The sequence below is a fragment of the Macaca thibetana genome, chromosome 2, assembly GCF_024542745.1.
Source record: "Macaca thibetana thibetana isolate TM-01 chromosome 2, ASM2454274v1, whole genome shotgun sequence".
In the NCBI taxonomy this organism is placed as follows: domain Eukaryota; kingdom Metazoa; phylum Chordata; class Mammalia; order Primates; family Cercopithecidae; genus Macaca; species Macaca thibetana.
The window spans coordinates 180,057,439-180,076,321 of record NC_065579.1 but is presented as its reverse complement, the minus strand read 5'-3'; the positions used below and the strand labels follow the sequence as shown (position 1 = coordinate 180,076,321).

Below are 18,883 nucleotides of genomic sequence, written 5' to 3'. Positions count from 1 at the left end.
GTGTATTCCCAAGGCAGTTTTCATTTCCAAATCCATGGTGGTAATGAACTGCCTCACCTCTTATATTGTGCAAAGTTCAACCTAGAACAGAAATGACTATATAGTGGTAAACGGAATCACCAAGTTAATAGGACTAGGACCAGTATAATAGGTTTGCTCCTTTATACCTGTCCCACATATAAGTCCCTACGAATTAGGTGAATTGGGTTCTGGTTCTGAGTCTGTAACTGATTCATTGTGTGACCTTTGACCAGATTACTTAATTTATCTGGACTTATGTTTCTTCAGTTTTTAAGTTGAACTGGGTGTTTTTTTGTTTTTTGTTTTTTTCCTGTGGAGTTTAGCTGTATCATGAGAAATATTTTAAACTTTACAATTGTAGTAACCTTCTCTCAAAATGTTAGCACTTCATAATCATGTTATTATATATAAATTTATATTTGGTAAGATGCTACATATTTAAAAACAGTTATGTACTTTCATAAGATAAACAGATTTGTGATAATTTGTTAGCTTTCAATAAACTAGGAAGTTGATTCTTTAGCCATGATAGATAACTCAGAGATTGTCTCCCCACCTTCCTATCTTCCTTCTTTCCCTTATTCTCTGTCCTTTGGATTATCTATTGTACAGTTTTACTTTATTTGCTTAGAGAACAAAAGGATGATCCTTTAAAGGTATTTTTCATGAATTTGCTTGTGAATCTATATTTTATTCATTATTGTACTCCCTAGCATCCAACAGATTTTCTTGTGCTTAATAGGTACTCCTTAAATGTTAATTGAATTAATGAATTTGCATTTATTTTTCCTCAATACTAAATTAACAAAGAAAGTGATTTTTAAATTTCTATTATTTTAAGAAAGGTGACTCTTTTGATGGTGGGACTTGATAATGCTGGTAAAACCGCAACAGCAAAGGGAATCCAAGGAGGTAAGCTGAAAATATTTATGTGCTTTCTGAACTCTATTAAATTATTCTGAATTATTTATTTATGTTAAGTTGCTTTATTCCTTATTAATTTGGTACAGATACTGTGCACTCCATTACTTTATATTCTTAGTATACTGGTGACTCATGGCAAGTAGGCTCTGGATTAATGGGACCAGACTATTACCATGTTTCAGATTTGAATACATGCAGAGATGCAGAGACTCCTTGATGCCTTTGATCTGCTAAGAGGGAATAGTGTTTGTATTCTAGACAATAGGAAGGAAAATTCAAGAAGATGAGCTGCCCTGCTTTTAAGGATACCTATCTTCTACTTACATTTTCCTGGCTAGAAGTTAGTCACATATCTGTGCTTATATGAAAGAGAGGTAGAAGTATAGTTAGGCAGCATAGTTCTCTTTGAATCTCTTGATGCTTTTTTTCAATATGATAAGTAATTTTTATAATTAAGTTATAGATAAGGCCTCTATATCATTAAATGGCTTTATATCATAGATACTGCATCTCATTGAATATTGAATATATATCATACATACTACATCTCATTGAGTGTATCTCATTGAATGCTGGCTAGTCTTCTTTTTTTTTTAATTTTTAATTTATTAGGTTTTTTTTTTGGTAGAGATGGGGTCTCCCTATGTTGCCCAAGCTGGTTTGGAATGCCTAGCCTCAAGCTATTCTTCTGCCTTGGCCTCCAAGAGTGCTGGGATTACAGGCATGAGCCACCACGCCCAGCCCGGCCAGGTAATCTTAATTTAATGCTTTGTGCTACAATATAGCAGTATCTATTCTAGTGACTTTGTTGGGCACCTAGAATGTATCACCAGTCAGGCATCTAACGTGAGTCCCTAACCCCGGGGCCATGGACCAATATCGGTCTGTGGGCTGTTAGGAACCAGCCTACAAAGCAGGAGGTAAGCGGCAGGCCAGTGAACAAAGCTTCGTCTGTATTTACAGCCTCTGCCCATCACTCACATTACTGCCCGAGTGCTGCCACCTGTCAGATCAGTGGTGGCATTAGATTCTGAGGACCATGAACCCTATGTGAACTGCACATTCAAGAGATCTAGTTTACGTGCTCCTTATGAGAATCCAATGCCTAATGATCTGTCACTGCCTCCCATCACCCCCCAGCTGGGACTGTCTAGTTGCAGGAAAACAAGCTTAGGGCTCCTACTGATTGTACATTATGGTGAGTTGTATAATTATTTCAGTATGTATTACAATGTAATAATAATAGAAATAAAGTGCACAATAAATGTAATGTGCTTGAATCATCCTGAAACCACCTCCACCCTCCAGTCCATGGAAACATTGTCTTCCACAAAACTGGTCCCTGGTGCCACTGATCTAAAGGGTAAGAATTGGGAGAAATGCATAACGTGTATTTGTTTCTGGAAACTGATGATTGCAGTAAGACATCGTGCTTACTAAATAGTGGAAGGGCATTTATTTATTAACAGGTTGCAAAACTCACTCTCGGCGAAAAACATTTTCTCACCTCAAATGCTACTCTGTAATGTTAAGTAAATTAGAAGTAAATCATCTGTTATTGTCTATGAATTTTTCTAAAGCCTATGCCTATGCTATCTTCTACGTTATATCTTCACAGGACACTCACCATCATTTAAACCAGTGGTCAGCAAACTTTTTCTGTGAAGAGCTGAATAGTAAATATTTTAGACCTTGCAGTCATCCAGTTTCCTTCTGAACTACAAAACTTTTACACTGTAGTGTGAAAGCAGCCATAGACAATCTGTATACAGGCTGGGCACGGTGGCTCACACCTGTAATAATCCCAGCATTTTGGGAGGCCGAGGCAGGCGGATCACCTGAGGACAGGGGTTCAAGACTAGCCTGGCCAACATGGCGAAACCCCATCTCTACTAAAAATACCAAAATTAACTCGGTGTGGTGGCACACACCTGTAATCCTAGCTGCTCCTGAGGCTGAGGCAGGAAAATTGCTTGAACCTGGGAGATGGAGGTTGAGTGAGCCGGGATCGCGCCACTGCACTCCAGCCTGGGCAACGGAGTGAGACTCCGTCTCAAAAAAAAAAAAAGGGAAAAAAAAGACAATCCGTATACAAATGAGCGTGGCTAAGCTCCATTGAAAGTTTATTTACGGCACTGAAATTTGAATTTAATATAATTTTCCTGTGTTATGAAATGTTTTTCTTTTATTTTAGTCATTTAAAATGTAAAACACATTCTTAGCTTGTGGGCCGTACGAAAACAAGTGGAAAACCAGTTTTGACCTGGAGGCCGTGACACTTTCTTCTAACCTTCTTTTATCCATTCCTCTAAAGCCTGACATTCATGGGAGCAGGTATCTTAGAATGTGCTAATCAGATTACCTAATTTGTTATGTATACTGGGCGTGCTTAGAACATCCTCTTTCCTTTCTCTTATGTATTCCACCTCCATATATTCATAAGTTCCTTTTTCTGAGTCTAGAAAATGCTTAATGTCAAAACTGCCTTCAACTTTGAGCCCCACCCTTCATTCTCTTTTTGTCCTTCATCCCATATTTACTCTTCAGTTTCTTACTTTGAAGTTTTTTTTAGGACTCTAATTTCATAGAACTACTTGAAACTTCCCAGATTTAAGCCTTCTCTTTCCTGTATATTTTTATGTTGTTCTCACTTCTTTAACTAGAGAGAATATCTACTGATCTTTAAAGATGTATTTTTGTCATGTAATCCCCTCTTTTATAAAGTCCTTTTTAATCCCCAACTGCCCCAACCGTTACTACCTTGATTAGTAGAACTGACCATGTCCGCTTTTTTGGCCGCCTCTTACTGATACCTACTTGGTCACTACTTAATTGCCTTTTGTTTGTGTATCTCTCTACTTCTTCAGGCTGTAAATTCTCTAAAGGCATTTTGCTCATTTTGGTGTCCTAATTGTTTAGACCAAGCGCCTAGGTCTTCTTAAAACATCTCTCCCGTGGCTCCTACTTTTCTACTTATTTCTGATTCTTCTCAACCTTCTTTTTTGTTGTTGTTGTTTCTGTGCGAAATTGAGAAAAAACTGTCTGCTAGTTTCTTTTCAGATGTGTCTGCCTCCTCTCTGACTGTGTTGCCATTGGCTAAATCCAAACCCTCAGTTTCTTTTATCTGTAGTGTCTACAATAGCTTTTTAAAAAATCCATATTCTATTTATTTATTTATTTTTTATTTTAAAAAAATTTTTTGTAGAGATGAGTCTCACTATGTTGCCCAGGATGGTCTTGAACTCCTGGCCTTGAGTGATCCTCCTGCCTTGGCCTCCCAAAGCGTTGGGATAGTAGGCATGAGCCATTGAGCCTGGTCCATATGTTTTTGTTTTTTTAGAGACAGGGTATCATTTTGTCATCCAGGCTGGAGTTCAGTGGCATGATCATAGCTCATGTAATCTCAAACTCCTGGGCTCAAGCTGTCTCCTGCCTTAGCCTCCAGAGTAGCTAGACCACAGGTGTGCTCCACAATGCCTAGCTAATTTTTTTATTCACAATAGCTTTTTTTTCCTTTTTTATTTTTAATTTTGTGAGTACATAATAGGTGTGTATATTACGAGGTACATGAGATTTTTGTATAGGCATGCAATACATAATAATTTCATCATGAAAAATTGGGTATCCCCTGAAGCATTTATTCTTTGTGTTACTCTTTTAGTTGTTTTTAAATGTTCAAATAAATTATTGACTGTAGTCCCCCTGTTGTGCTTTCAAATACTAGGTTTCATTCTTTCTATTTTGTTTCTCTATAACTTCTTAATATAAAAGTAATCCCCCTTTCTGGAACTTTACTTTTTTAGATCAAACTTCTCTTCTTCATGGTTGTCAGTAATTGCATTAGTTGGACACAGGTTCAGTTGTTCTCACAGAGACCTAAAATAACAGTGGTTCAACAAGATAGATGTTTATTTCTTTCTCATAACAGCCTAGGCAAAAATAGTCTAGGACAGGTTTGTCAGCTCCATTGTGTTAGTACTCAGTTCTCTGTTCTATTTGCTTTGCCATCCTCAGTGTTCTCCCTCACCTACATGGTTGAAGGTAGTTCACTACAAAATGTGCATTTCAGCTACAAAGAAGAAGTAAAGGGTAAGGGGAGGCCATCCTCCTTTCCTTTAGGAGCTGAACCAGAAGCTGCTGCATCATTTTGGTTCACGTCATTGAAAAGAAGCAGTGGGGTTCCTGACCTGCTGTTCATATTGGCTCATTTGAACTAGCGAGATCCCTTTATGGGTATCTCTTCCCAACTCTGTGTTCAGGTACCTCATATTGTGAGTTTGAAATCGGCCGTGGTCGAAGTATTTATACCTTGGAAATTGGCAGATACCATACATGTATCAGGGTTCTCCTCCTCCAAATGTTTAACAACATATCGCTAGCTAGCCTCCTCTCATGGCCACCCCTAGCCGCCATAGTAGTTGGGGATTATAGTCTTGTAAGCAGTCATGAGCCTAGGTAAAAAAAATCTAGGATTCTCTTGACTATCAAATAGTGTTTCCTAATAGGGAACTATTGTTATTTTTGGTACAAAAATTATTTGTTTAGATTGGTCCCTAGCATTTTTGGATATTACCTTGTCTTCATTATATTGTAGTTATTTGTGATTTGTGAAGAGAAAAAAACAAAAAAATTATATGTGTGTATATATATATATATATATATATATGTTTCATATGTAGTTGTGTGTGTGTGTGTGTGTATTTCCTCAATAGACTAAGAGCTCTGTGAGATCAGAAGATGTATTTTATTAATCTTTGTATTTCTAAAACCATACATAGTACTTAGCTTATAAGAAATGCTCAAAAATTGATTGATTATATATTTGCATTTTATCTTGGACTTTCTAGAGATGGTGTCTTACCACATGTACTTTACTGAAATTCTCAGAATTGAGGACCATGCGTCTTTTTGTTCCTGGTTCTTGTATGATTTCTCATCTATAATGGGCCCTAAATACATGTACAAGGATAGATGGATAAATATATGGAAGGGCAAAAGAAAGGATGGATGTATGGGACAGCAGCTTCAGTTATCTCAGTGGTTTGGTGGTGTAGTATTGAGCCCTATATACTTTGTGCTGAATGCTAAGGATACAAAGACATGGTCCCATGTGTTCGGAAGGTATAGGCTATTGTGACGATCAGCAGAGGACAGGTTATTATGATAGAGGTAAAGGTGACAGTGGAAGTAGGAAGAATCATCGGAAAGGGATTTATGGGGAAAGTTGTACCTGAACATTTAGTCTTAAGTTGTGAAACACAAATGCTGAGTAGGAACCAGAGGAAAGAATAGAAGGTGTTCCACATATCAAAAAAAAAAAAAACAGGCTTTGGGAGTCCTGAAGACCTCTGAGGCCTGTCTCTGCCTACAATATAACCTTGCAAAAATTCCTTAATCTGAATTGGTTTACTGGGCATATTGCCATCATTTTATCTGTACTTGAATTGCTCCCTCTGCCTAAAATATAGTTCTCCCTTCTCCGTTACAATTATGTAGCTTTTATGTGTTCACTCACAATGAAGTCTTCAAGATTTCATTTCTTCTCTGAAAGCCTTTCTAGACCATAACTTGCCCCTCCCTTTTTCAACTTCTTTCCCTTGAATTCCTACACGCTATCATCTCCAGGTTTTTTTTTTTTTCTTTAAGAACGTACAAATTCTGTGTTATTCCTATTAATATTCCGCTTCTCTATATTACATTGTACTTTGAGGACAGCAATCATATACCTCTTTGCACCCTTGATGCCTAACAAAGTCCTGGTACCAAGGAGATGTTTGATACTTGTTAGTTCCCTTATTCCTACTTCAGCATAGTTGATTTGTTTTCACGGATGATTGCCTGGGGTTCCTCTCTATTCATACTGAAAGACAGCTGCCTATTTTATCCACACAAACTAGTTCTGGTTAGGCTTAGATCACATTTTTAAATGCCTAGTGTAATCCTGTTTCTGGAAAATCATGCTGCTTATATGTCTAACTTTACCTTTTTGTCTTTCTAGGTAATGAAAGTATTAGCAAAAGTATGACTTGTAGTGGCTTTTAACTTTCTTCAGGTGCTGTGTAAACTTCACTAAGGCGCTTACCAAGAGATTGGTGTCTTGCAAGTCTGTTTCTCAGTCACACCTAAGTTTAGCGAATGCCTTTCAAATTAATCTTTGTAATAGCACATGTTTTGCTAAATGTGGAAATAAGACCCTCTAAACACCAGTGTTGTTCAGTAGAACTTTCTGCAGTGATGGAAATGTTCTATGTTGGCTCTGTCCAGTAGGATGGACCACTAGCCACATGTGGCTTTTTTTTTTTTTTTTTTTTTTTAACTCTAGATATTACCCAGACTGGTCTCAAATTCCTGGCCCCAGGTGATCCTTCTGCCTCAGCCTGCCAAAGTGCTGAGATTCAGGCCTAAGCCACTGTATCCAGCCACCACATATGGCGTTTGAACACTTAAAATGTAACTGATGCAACTGAAAAACTGAATTTTTAATTTTATTTTAGTTTATTTAAATTTAAATTTAAAAAGTCTCATGTGGCTTGTGGCTATTGTTTTGACCATGCAGCTCTGAACAGTGTTTTCTGTGGGATAATATTTATAGTGGATTCCAGTGATGAAGAAAAAATAGAAGAAAAAAATATGAAGTTTGAACTCTTCTCTATAGCCATGAATCAGCAGGCCATTAATCTTTCATGAGTTCTCTTTTCTATTCCTTTATTTTCATGCCTCTCTGAAAAGAGGCTATTACTATCACTTCCAGTCAGTCTAGAGACTTTTGCAAGATTAATCTTAATAAAGCACTATTTCAGTCACCTTGATTATATCATTGGTCTGCCAGATATTTTCAATAGCTCCTAGTTCTCTATCTTCAGAACCCTCTTCTGTTTGCATTCCTAATCTTAAGGATTTGCTGCAGGCACAATGTTCAATTTGTTCTTATTCCTTTACTTTGTCATTTCCCTTCCTCTTCTGCCTGTTTAAATCCTACACAGCTTTAAGGCCTAAATTCTGTCTCTCCTATGATGTCTTTTAAGATCCTCAGGTATCTTTTAAATCTCTTATTGTCATCATCACTCCTTGACAGTTCATATACATCCTGTATCTTCTTTATGTTTTCCAAAATATGTTCCTATAGAAAGAATGAAATCTACTTTTTGTTGTAAGCTGCCCTTAAACGTCTCTTTATTGCAAATATAGCTTTAATTCAGCTAATTAAAAAACAGCGATCTTATTTTTATAGCTTCTCTCATTCTTTGATTCTTCTAAACTCTTCTATTCTCTAAGTGTTCATGGTTTTCTTTATAACTCCACAGATGTTTTAACAGCCCCTAGGGATAACTGTGGTATTGAAATGTTGACATTTTTATTGTTTGTAACTTGGATAGTAAATAGCCTTAAAAGCAAGACAGTTTACTCATTTATTAATTTAGCAGCTACTTATTAAGTACCTACTATATGCTAAGTGCGGGTTTTATATCAGGAGAAAGAAAGATTCCTATCTGCATGGAGTAAAATTTCTAGTTTGATATTCTGGCCTGTCCCCAGACCAGTATGCTTCCATATAATGTTTATTCTGTCAGTGAATGCTAAATACTTCACTTGGTGCTAAAATTTTAGTTGAAAAATTAATGTTATCAATTAAAGTCTAAAGATTTTCTTTTTTTTTTTTTTGTATCATTTGAAACAGAATACCCTGAAGATGTAGCTCCCACTGTTGGATTTTCAAAAATTAACCTTAGACAAGGAAAGTTTGAAGTCACCATCTTTGACTTGGGAGGTGGAATAAGGATTCGGGGAATCTGGAAGAATTACTATGCTGAATCCTATGGGGTAATATTTGTTGTGGATTCCAGTGATGAAGAGAGAATGGAAGAGACAAAAGAGGCTATGTCAGAAATGCTAAGACATCCTAGGATATCGGGAAAACCTATATTGGTGTAAGTAATGTTAGCATTGTAAATGTAGGGACGGTGGCATTGGCCACTAAAGAAATTTACCTGTTACAGACTACTGAATAAGCTAAAATAGTCATGCTTTAGTATACTAAAATGTATGTAATTAACTGGGAGTTGTTAATTTACTGAGGCCTTGTAATGCTGTCTGTAGGGAAAAAGGGCTAAGGCTATATAGAATTCTTAAAAGTGGATATCTTAGATATTCAAATATAAACTCATTGTTTTATGTGATAGTTTACTTTTTATAGAATTTTGCATTTTGAAATATTCCATTAACAAGGTTCTAAAATATCTCTTAATTTTTTCCCTTTTAATAATTTGTGTTTTGCTTTTGTCCTTTTTTTCTTAAAGAGTATTATTGTTTCAGAGTTATGTAAATGGTTTATTTTTCTAATACCACAAAGGTTTCTCAGTTTTCACTTCTACATTTCCATATTGGACATGTGATTGTTATCAAATTAGACATACACTTACATGATTGCCTCCATGTGGGTGAACATTTTTTGAAAATGAAGTGACAAAGGACTCTTGTACTAGCAGCCCTCATAGCATTTATGCATAGTAAACAGTAGATGGTGCTATAGCCATGAGGCATAGCAAACTGAAAGTAGTTTAAATTGCTCTTTAACTTGGAGTAAACTAAATGTTTGCCCTTGCCTTCTTGTTCCTTTTCCCTTGTTATGGTTCACTATTAAGGATTAAAAAAAAAAAAAAATCAACCTTTCATGTGGTTAGATGAAAAATTGTAGAGTTTCTCCGTGGTCTTCAGTAGTAAATGAACATTTTTAAATGAGGTGATTTGGAAGCTCTGATTGCAAAAGTTAAAACTGTATTATATGATTATTGGTAAAGTTTATAGTTTTAAATTTTTATATATTAGAGAAGTTATTTGATTTGTATAAGTAATTCTCATGTTTATTGAATCTAAAGGAAAACTTTTAACAGGGATATGTATGAAGAGAGAACTTTGCTGAACCACATAGGCTAAATTGGTATTTACAAATGTTTAAGCAGGGAATTAGTGATATCTAAAGTAAAAAATATTAATGGTGGTTATTTGTAAAACAATATTATATACTTTTTAAAAACTAGTCATTTAATTTTTTTCATTTACTCTTTTATAGATTTATTCATTAATACATGCATTAATTCAACAAATACTTCTTTGAGCATCTACTATTTGCCAAGCATAGCTCTGGGGTTGGGGATGTGTTTGGGAATAAGAATAACAAAAATCCAAGTTAGACCTCAGGAGCTTACATTCTAGGAGGTGAGATATACACTAAATAGAATTAGTAAGTTACATTATATATTAGATCATAAGTGAATTGAAAACAATGAAACAAGTAAAAGAATATCAGAAAGCCTATGGTAGTAGTGATGATAAGGACATGTTGCTCTTATAATTAGGATAATCCTAATAGGCCTTATTGAGAAGCTGACATTTGAAGTGAGGGAGGCAGTCATGCAGATATCTGTGGAAACGGCTCAAAGTAGGGGTATCCAGTTGTTAAGTGACTACAGTGATTACTGGGTAATCAAATAACAACAAGATATTTGCTTTCAATTCTGTCACCTCTCTCAGCTGGTGAATTTCCTGAATAGAAAAGAAAATACACAACTACTGTGATTGGTTCACCATTATAAACGCATAGTTAGTGAGAGTTTACAAAGATAGAAGAATTAATTATGGACAGTGTAATATGTTTATGAAATATAGAATGGTTTGCCATTTGACCAGATTTTCTCATAGGAGTTTTACAATCATAGAGTTTTATTACTAAAGGGAAACTGCTTTTTGGAAGGAATGTGGTTCAAAAATATACAAAATGTACACAAAAGTACACATTCTTAATAAATTTCAAAGATATAGGGAAAAGTTTTTTTATATGTATTTTTATTGATATTTAATAGTTGTACATATGTGGAAAAGAATATTTAAAAACTTGATTGACTTACCATCCAGAGCCAGCCACTGTTAGCATGTTGATGAATTTCCTATGCATATATATTTATGAGACATGTAATGTATACAGTATTCATATAATAAATACAATTTTGGGCCGGGCACGGTGGCTCATGCCTGTAATCCCAGCACTTTGGGAGGCCAAGGTGGGCGGATCACGAGGTCAGGAGATGGAGACCATCCTGGCTGACATGGTGCAACTCCGTCTCTACTAAAAATACAAAAAGTTAGCTGGCGTGCATACCTGTAGTCCCAGCTACTCAGGAGGCTGAGGCAGGAGAATTGCTTGAAACCCGGGAGGTGTAGATTGCAGTGAGCCAAGATCACGCCACTGCACTCTAGCCTGGGTGACAGAGCAAGACTTGTCTCAAAACAAACAAACAAACAAATAAATAAATAAATAAATAAAATTTTGTATCCTGCTTTTTTTTTAAATATGTTTATATAAACACCTCTCGAATGTCTGCCTAAGCCCCATATTTGAAAGTTCTCCTGTTTACCTTTTTTTCTCTGACTTGCAATTAATTTCTCGTATTGATATTACTGTCTTTTCAATCTCTTTACTACTCCTTTTCCCTTTAGTGTTACCTGTCTTCAATTCCTCTTCTCTAATCACCTGTGTTGCTGATAGGAACAGTCCCTTAACCAGTCTCTAACTGCCAGTCTTGCCTGCCCTCCAAGTTCTCCTTTACATTGCCAGCAGTTCTTTTCTTTATTTGTTATTTTTCAGATTACAAAACTGGTACATGCTTGTGATGACCAGTGAAACAATACAAGAATATGTAAAGAATATGAGACTTTTAAAAATACAATTTTGATAATTTTACTACTTCTTAGCTTAAAGTCCTTCAAGTTCCTTTCATAGCTCCATGCATATTAGAAATTCTTTTTTTTTTAAACTAATATAACCCCTGTGACTAGAAATAATGTCTAGCGTATAATGGGTCTGGCACTGACAGATCTGCTGTATAATAAGTAGGAAAGATGTTCAGCAGAACAGTGCTAAGCTCAGTGCTAGGGGATGGGGGCTGTGGAAGGGTAGCAGGAGGGGATACCTGTATTAGAGTCAGGTGGCAGTTCTCTTTGTTGCACACAGCTTCCTCCTTACTGCCCACAGACATCTGGACCACTCATATGCCAAATACATTTACAGCATCTAATTTCTTCTGCCTGCGCCTTATCTGAGCCTAAACTAGTTGAGAAACTTATGCACAGTGCCTCTTAGAAGTCATTTTAATGCTTGGATAACTTTGTCCTCCTACCCCCAATAACAAGCAAGCAGAAAACAACAGACCTCTGAAAAGATTCATTTAATAGAAAGAAATTAATCTAAAGATTAAGAATCTTTTCTATAATCACAAAATTACAAATTGACATGTTATTTGTGGGAAGTAGAGTGGATGACTACAGTAGCAGGTTATGACAATCTTTAGTTCTTCTCTACTTGTTCCTACACACAAGCCTGACAGCATGTGTGATGGCAAGTCAGGCCTTGGCCAGTGTCTCAGTCTGTTTTCCTGCTGCCGATAAAGTCATACCCAAGACTGGGAAAAAAAAAAGGTTGAATTGGACTTACAGTTCCACATGACTGAGAAGACCTCAGAATCATGGCGGGAGGCAAAAGGCAGTTCTTACATGGTGGTGGCGAGAGAAAATGAGGAAGATGCAGAAGCAGAAACACCTGATAAAACCATCAGATCTCGTGTGGCTTATACACTACCATGACAGCAGTATGGGGGAAACTGCCCCCATGATTGAAATCGTCTCCCACCAGTCCCTCCCACAACACAGAATTATGAGAGTACAATTCAAGATAAGATTTGGGTGGGGACACAGAAGTAAACCGTATCAGCCAGATTTTACTTGATGTCACAGACTGGAAGTTTTTCTTGAAAAGTCAGAATCAGAATATCACTAGGCTTCTTTGTTTTATTAGCTCAGAAGTTCTTTTTGGCAGTTATATAGCATTTATTAATCAGCATAATAAGTTAATTAAAATCTTCTGAAATAAGTGGTGAAAAGTTGAAAAATCATTAGTTTAGGGAGGAGACAGAGTCTGGAACCTGGATTCTAAGAGCTACTGTGAATTTAGTGATAAGTAACTTCTTTGGGCTTAAATGCCTCTTCTATAATAAAAGTAGCTGTAAAATATTCTAATTCTTTGTATTCAGCTGTGTAGAGTGGCATGAACCAGAAACAATTTCAATAAAAATTAAAAATGATATGCATTCCTTTTAAAGAGAGTAAAAATAAATGCCATGCAAACATTGTGCTTTGTAATCATATTAACCTACAAAATCCTTTTTCTCTCACATCAACTATTTAGAAATTAACTTTAGCCTGTGCTGTAAGGTATGAATTATGTTATCTACTCTTGCCTGCTCCCCACCCCCAGCTTAACTATTTAGAGCTTAATCAATCTGGCTGGCCCTTGAGATTTTTTTTAAAAAATACAAACAAAAAACCTTCAAACTAGGTAGTCTTGACAAAGAAGGCCTTTCCAAGAGAAAAAGTAAACAGGTTTTGCAACTTTATAAATAGTGCAGAAAGCAGCAGTAATCCCAAATTTTAAGCTCAACATCCAGTATAGACATTTTCCATTAATAGTACAAGGCATGATTTGTTGATTACCTGAGGAATAAACTGAGCTGCGAGGTGTTTTAAACAGCTTAATCTGTTGAAATTTTCAGCAGTCCAGGGTTACACTGATGTCATAAGAAGGCACATGCTCTTTCTACACCCCCTCTTGCTAGTACCTGTGGAGTCTTAAAAGTTGGCCTCAGAGAGATAAAAAATTACCCTTTCTTTTTATAGTTGAATTCCCTAATGCTTTTAACCAGGGTAATCCTGGAGAGGCACAGGCTAAAATTTTCTTTTAGGATAATAACAATTCTAGTTGTGTTAGCATTCTCGAACTGCTGGAAGGTGCCACTTTTCTCATTACACACTGCCTGCCATTCTGTGGAGTTACATGAACTAACTTAACTTTTGGCCAGTCTTCACAAATTGAATGATTACAACAAAAAAAAGCGATACATGTATAGAGTTCCACTTGAGGCAGACAACATAATATCTCTGATTTGATCTTACTGGATGTTATGAATATTCCAATGAAAAAGTTTCTTGGCTACTCTGGGCACACTGCCTATGGGTAGCCCTCCTCTTCAAGGAGCAGTACAAATACATGAGACAGACAGACAGACAGACAGGTAGATATTCTTGACCCAGGGTCTTTGCACCATGAGTGGTTTCCCAAGACCCTCTGCAATCATACACACAATCCCAAGTGTATGTGCTTTTTTCTTGTGAGCAGATCCTAAAGAAGTTTGCGACTAAAAAGATTGAAAACCCTGTCAGTGAGTTTCCATATTAGGAGAAACAATAGCCAGGCTTTAATTATTACTTTTTCAGCATGAGATTTTGTTTTGTTTGTTTCCAACCTTTATATGCTTATCTGACTCACCTTCCTTCTAGGCAGTATTACAGCATAATGTTAGTTGGCAAGTTTCTTTTAGTAATATTCCTTATTGTAAGTACCCAGGAGAAGTTAGATAGGTTATGATTATCCTAATACAGTTATCAGAAATTGAATCAAACGTACTTTTATTATGTTAGACGTCTAAATAATAGAGAATCCGAGTCCTGTTTTAGAATGCTGGAGACCTGTAAATATGGAATTATGGTCTGCCTATGTCACATAATCAGTTGATCCTTAGATAGAGTGGTGAGCCCCCTAATTTACTAATTTCACCCTCTGAAACTCCTACTTATTGAATTTATAAGGCCTATTGGCTTAAGATTTCTCCCCTTTCAGTGGAGCCTTACCACACTGTCATCTTCATTAATGTCGTTTACTTATATGTTGACTCATCTCCAGATGTCCTTATTGAGTGTGTCCTTTTGTCTCTTAACGACATTCACCTTCATAGCAACTGTAATTTACAGTAAAGCTTCTCAGCTGATTGATTTTGTAGGTAATTTAAGCACTGGGAGCCTGCAGAGGTCCCCATCCCTGCCGCCCCTATCACTTCAATCTAGTTAAAAACAAAATAACACAGAAAAAAACTCTTTGACAGTGTTACTAGGCAGCAAGATATTGTCCATACCACCTGCATCAGCATCAGCTTAGACCTTCAAAATTTTTGACAGTGAGACCAGATGTACTTTGGGGTTTTTTTCCCACACATGCTCTCCAGATCATTCTGATTCATAGCAAAAATTGACAACTACTAGTGTAGGAGAAAGTGTGAGTCAGAAAGGCCCTAAATAGGTTATTTAATCTTTCTAAGCTTTTATGTCTGCACTTGTAAATAGGGATTGTAATACCTGTCTTGTTATGTGAATTCCAAATAATGCATTTAAAGCCTTTCAAGCCTCTATTACAGTATTTCACTAGTGTTCTGTAAATGCGATGGTGGATATGAATATTGTTATTGATAATATACTGTGTCCAGGTGTAGATGAATTAGGAGAACCAGTTTCAAAATATTTCATTTTATGAATTCAAGCACTTTGAAGCTTGTAATTACAGAAAATGGCACAGTTTGGTAGTTATGAATATGAGCTTTAGTGCTTATAGTAATTTTTATTTTTATTATTGCATGCTTCAGTATTGCAATATTTTGCCTTCACCTATTTTAAGAATTTTTTCCCTTTAAGGTTATTATTTTAAGAAAAAATAACTACTTTTAGTGCCTATTAAGTGTGTATATAAAATACAAAAAATGCTACAACTAATTAAGTTATCATGTTATCTGTTTTGTGTAAGGTGATACTAATTGGTTTGAAAACAGAACAATGAAAACAGTTTCTGATACATTGCTTTGTGATGATTTATTTTGTGTGCTTAAGTCTTGCTTTAAAAGCAGTATGTTCTAATATAAAATGCTGAAAGAAAATAACTATTTTACAAATTCATCTGGATGTAATTATACTAATGAATATTACATAGTACTTAATATTATCAGTTTTCATAATAAACAATTTAGTAACAATTATAAACATGTATCACTAAGGCTGTAGAAAAATGTTTAGAAGGAACAACAGAGAGACATCTATCACTAGTCAGCTGTGGAGTTTATAATCTTTTAAATTTATCTTTTTTTATAATGTTTCTTAAACATTTGAAGCTGAGATACATGAAACATCTTTTTCTCTAGTGATGCTTGATAATTGACACAATAGAAAGCTCTTCAATTTTGTGATATTTTATAAATTAAAAATTATTTTGTATTGTTTATGAAATACATATTTTACATATACAAATTCAGTCATTTCAAATACCCCAACCTCTCTTGACATATTTTCCTTCATCGTACATATCTGGAAAAGCCACCGTCTTGGTCAGACCCAGTCACCTACACATTCTATGTTAGCACACAAATGCCAAACATTGATAGATTAGTAATACATGACTGTGATGGCTGGATTCATATTAAAGTTATTATGACTGCCTGATTATCTTCTTATCTTAGAATGTTTGTTGTTCTCTCAAAATGACAGTTTCCCTCCTTGTCCTCTCTGTCTCTTCTCCCTTAAGCCCACTGTGCTTTCAGTTTTTGCCTGAGTTCTTTAAGGAAATAGAAACCATCACACAAGAATATTCTCATGTTTCCGACTACCACATTTACTCAACTGTCTGCTTTTATTCCTAAACCCTGCCTTTTCTTCTGTAGTGTGGAAGAAGGGTTTCTCTTCCTACCCAAGTCCAGGTGCTTCATATTCCACCTCTTTCTGCTTTTGTATAATAGTATCCCTTCCCTTTCTTATGTGAGGAGTTTCTCTCTCTGGATCTTTCCTGTCAGCAGAATGTGCTTTCCTGTTTCTTGCCTGGAAGTATAGTGGAATCCTTTCACTCTACATCTCTCTCTAACTATTGATTACTTTTTATAGTACCTTATTCAAACTTCTGGAAAGAGTTGCCTGTAGTGGCTGCTGCATTTCTTCATGTCACATTCTTTCCTCAGCAGACTCCATTTGTGCTTCTATTTCTGTAATTCCTTGAAACTGTTCTTCTTGGAGTCAGTAATTGTCTTCGTGCTGCCAAATCTATTGTCATTTTACTGCTCTTATTTTCCCTAAAATTGATTGTTTCTTCACATTTTTCCTTCTTTAAACTCTCCTTTTGCATTGGTTTTCCTTATACCTCATTGACAGTTTCAGTTCGTTTCTTTTATTAACTCCTCTTCTGCTTTGAGTCTAAATTTTGAAATACTCCAGGCCTTTTTCTGCACTTCCAGTTTTTTACATCCACATATTTTTCATACCACCTTACATACCATTTATTTACTCAAATGACCCAACTCTGTACTTCTGGTCCTGACATATCTCAAGCGCTCCTACTGATATAGCTAATATCCTAAAAACCTCCACTTGGACCTTTGAATAGTCACTTCAGATTCTCTTGACCAAAATAGCGTCTTTGATTTCCTTGTCGTGGCCAATTCTGAAACCTTCGTCTCTGTCTTTTCCCATCTTAGTAAATGGCATCGTCATCTAATCTGTATCCTATAATTCTACCTTTTAAGTCTATCAGAAGTTAATCTAACTTTTTCTACCACCACTATATAGTTTATAGTAACAGAATGGTTAAGAGCTGGTTCTGGAGTCAGACTGCCTGGGTTCATATCCCGTTCACTATATGCAGTTTCTGTGACCTGGAACAGGTTAATTTTTCAGTGTTCATGTTGGCAAAATTGTAAAAATAGTGTCTACTTCATACTTTATCACTCTGAAATAATTGGAACAGTGACTAGGATATTGCGAATACTTTATTCCTCTTCAGTATTACTGTTGCTGCTGACATCATCACCACCTCCTCTACCATCCTAGTCCAAGCCTTCATCATTTCTTCCTACTGTATTAACTTTCTAATTGTTTTCTATACCTATGTGCTTGTCTTCTACTCACCTCCCCCAAATCCATTCTAACCCATTCTTCATACAGTAGATAGAATGATTTTTCAATTGTAAATTATATAATATTACTATCAGGTCTAGAACAATCTGAGAGCCTTGTGTTGATTACACTTGTGTAAACTTCAGACTTCTTTCCATGGCGTACAGAACCTTAAATCTAGCCCTTACCTTTCTTAACCTCATCTCGTATCTCACTGCTCTTTTCTGATTATGCCCTAGCTGGATTGTTATTTTTCTTTGCATAGAGTTAGTCAGACCCACCTCAGAGTCTTTGTACTAATTGTTTCCTATGCCTGGAATTATACCCTCCCTGGTACTCATTCAGATCTTTACTTAAATTCATCTTTCAGAAAGGTCTTCACTGATTACCCAATCTAAAGAAGCACCCCATGATAGTCTCTGTGTCATCTCATTGCCCTTTTAAGTCTCTGCCCAGAACTTAACATTATCTAATGTTTGTATTTTGTTACTCTGCTTTCTCCACTAGAATGTGAGTTGCAAAACTCTATCCCTGTGTTGTGTGAATTTAGACTGTATCCCTAACTCATAGTATAGTATAGCATTCTCCTAAAGTCATGGCAAAATATTCAAGAATATAGTTGCCTTTAATTTGACTTTATCTGCCAATCTGTAATACATTGCCCTGTATGGACCCAAGTTCAAGAAAGCAATACCTTAACTCATCTTCTTATTCCTTAAGCTAGATTCAGCTCCCACTTACTAATTAGATTCTTTAAGTACATAGTTGAGTTTTCTCTGATCTGTTGACATTGAGTTAAGTTACCTTCTGAGGATAAAAGATTTGATAAAGGGCCGGGCGTGGTGTCTTACGCCTGTAATTCCAACACTTTGGGAGGCCCAGCGGGGCGGATCACTGAAGGTCAGGAATTTGAGACCAGCCTCACCAACATGGCAATACCTTGCCCCCTACTAAAAAATACAAAAATTAGCTGAGTGTGGAGGTGCACACCGGTAATCCCAGCTCCTTGGGAGGCTAAGGCACGAGAATCGCTTGAACCCAGGAGGTGGGGATTGCAGTGAGCCAGGATCATGCCACTGCACTCCAGCCTGGATGACAGAGTGAAACTCTGTCTTAAAAAAAAGAGAAA

The 18,883-nt window shown here is 36.2% G+C and overlaps 1 protein-coding gene across 8 annotated transcripts in view; it reads left to right on the top strand.

Moving 5' to 3' along the window:
• The window catches only part of ARL13B (ADP ribosylation factor like GTPase 13B), a 71,444-nt gene that overhangs the window by 14,263 nt on the left and 38,298 nt on the right, over window positions 1–18,883 (top strand). For 4 of the 8 annotated variants that reach the window (XM_050778982.1, XM_050778980.1, XM_050778979.1 and 1 more), the window contains exons 2-3: window positions 863–933; window positions 8,624–8,873. The exons of 1 other annotated variant lie outside the window; for it this stretch is intronic. In XM_050778982.1, the coding sequence (XP_050634939.1) occupies window positions 863–933; window positions 8,624–8,873 (321 nt within the window). Of the gene's footprint in view, window positions 1–862; window positions 934–1,575; window positions 1,696–8,623; window positions 8,874–18,883 lie in introns of those variants that run through there. 3 more of the 8 variants (XM_050778981.1, XM_050778978.1, XM_050778983.1) reach the window with 2 other exon arrangements.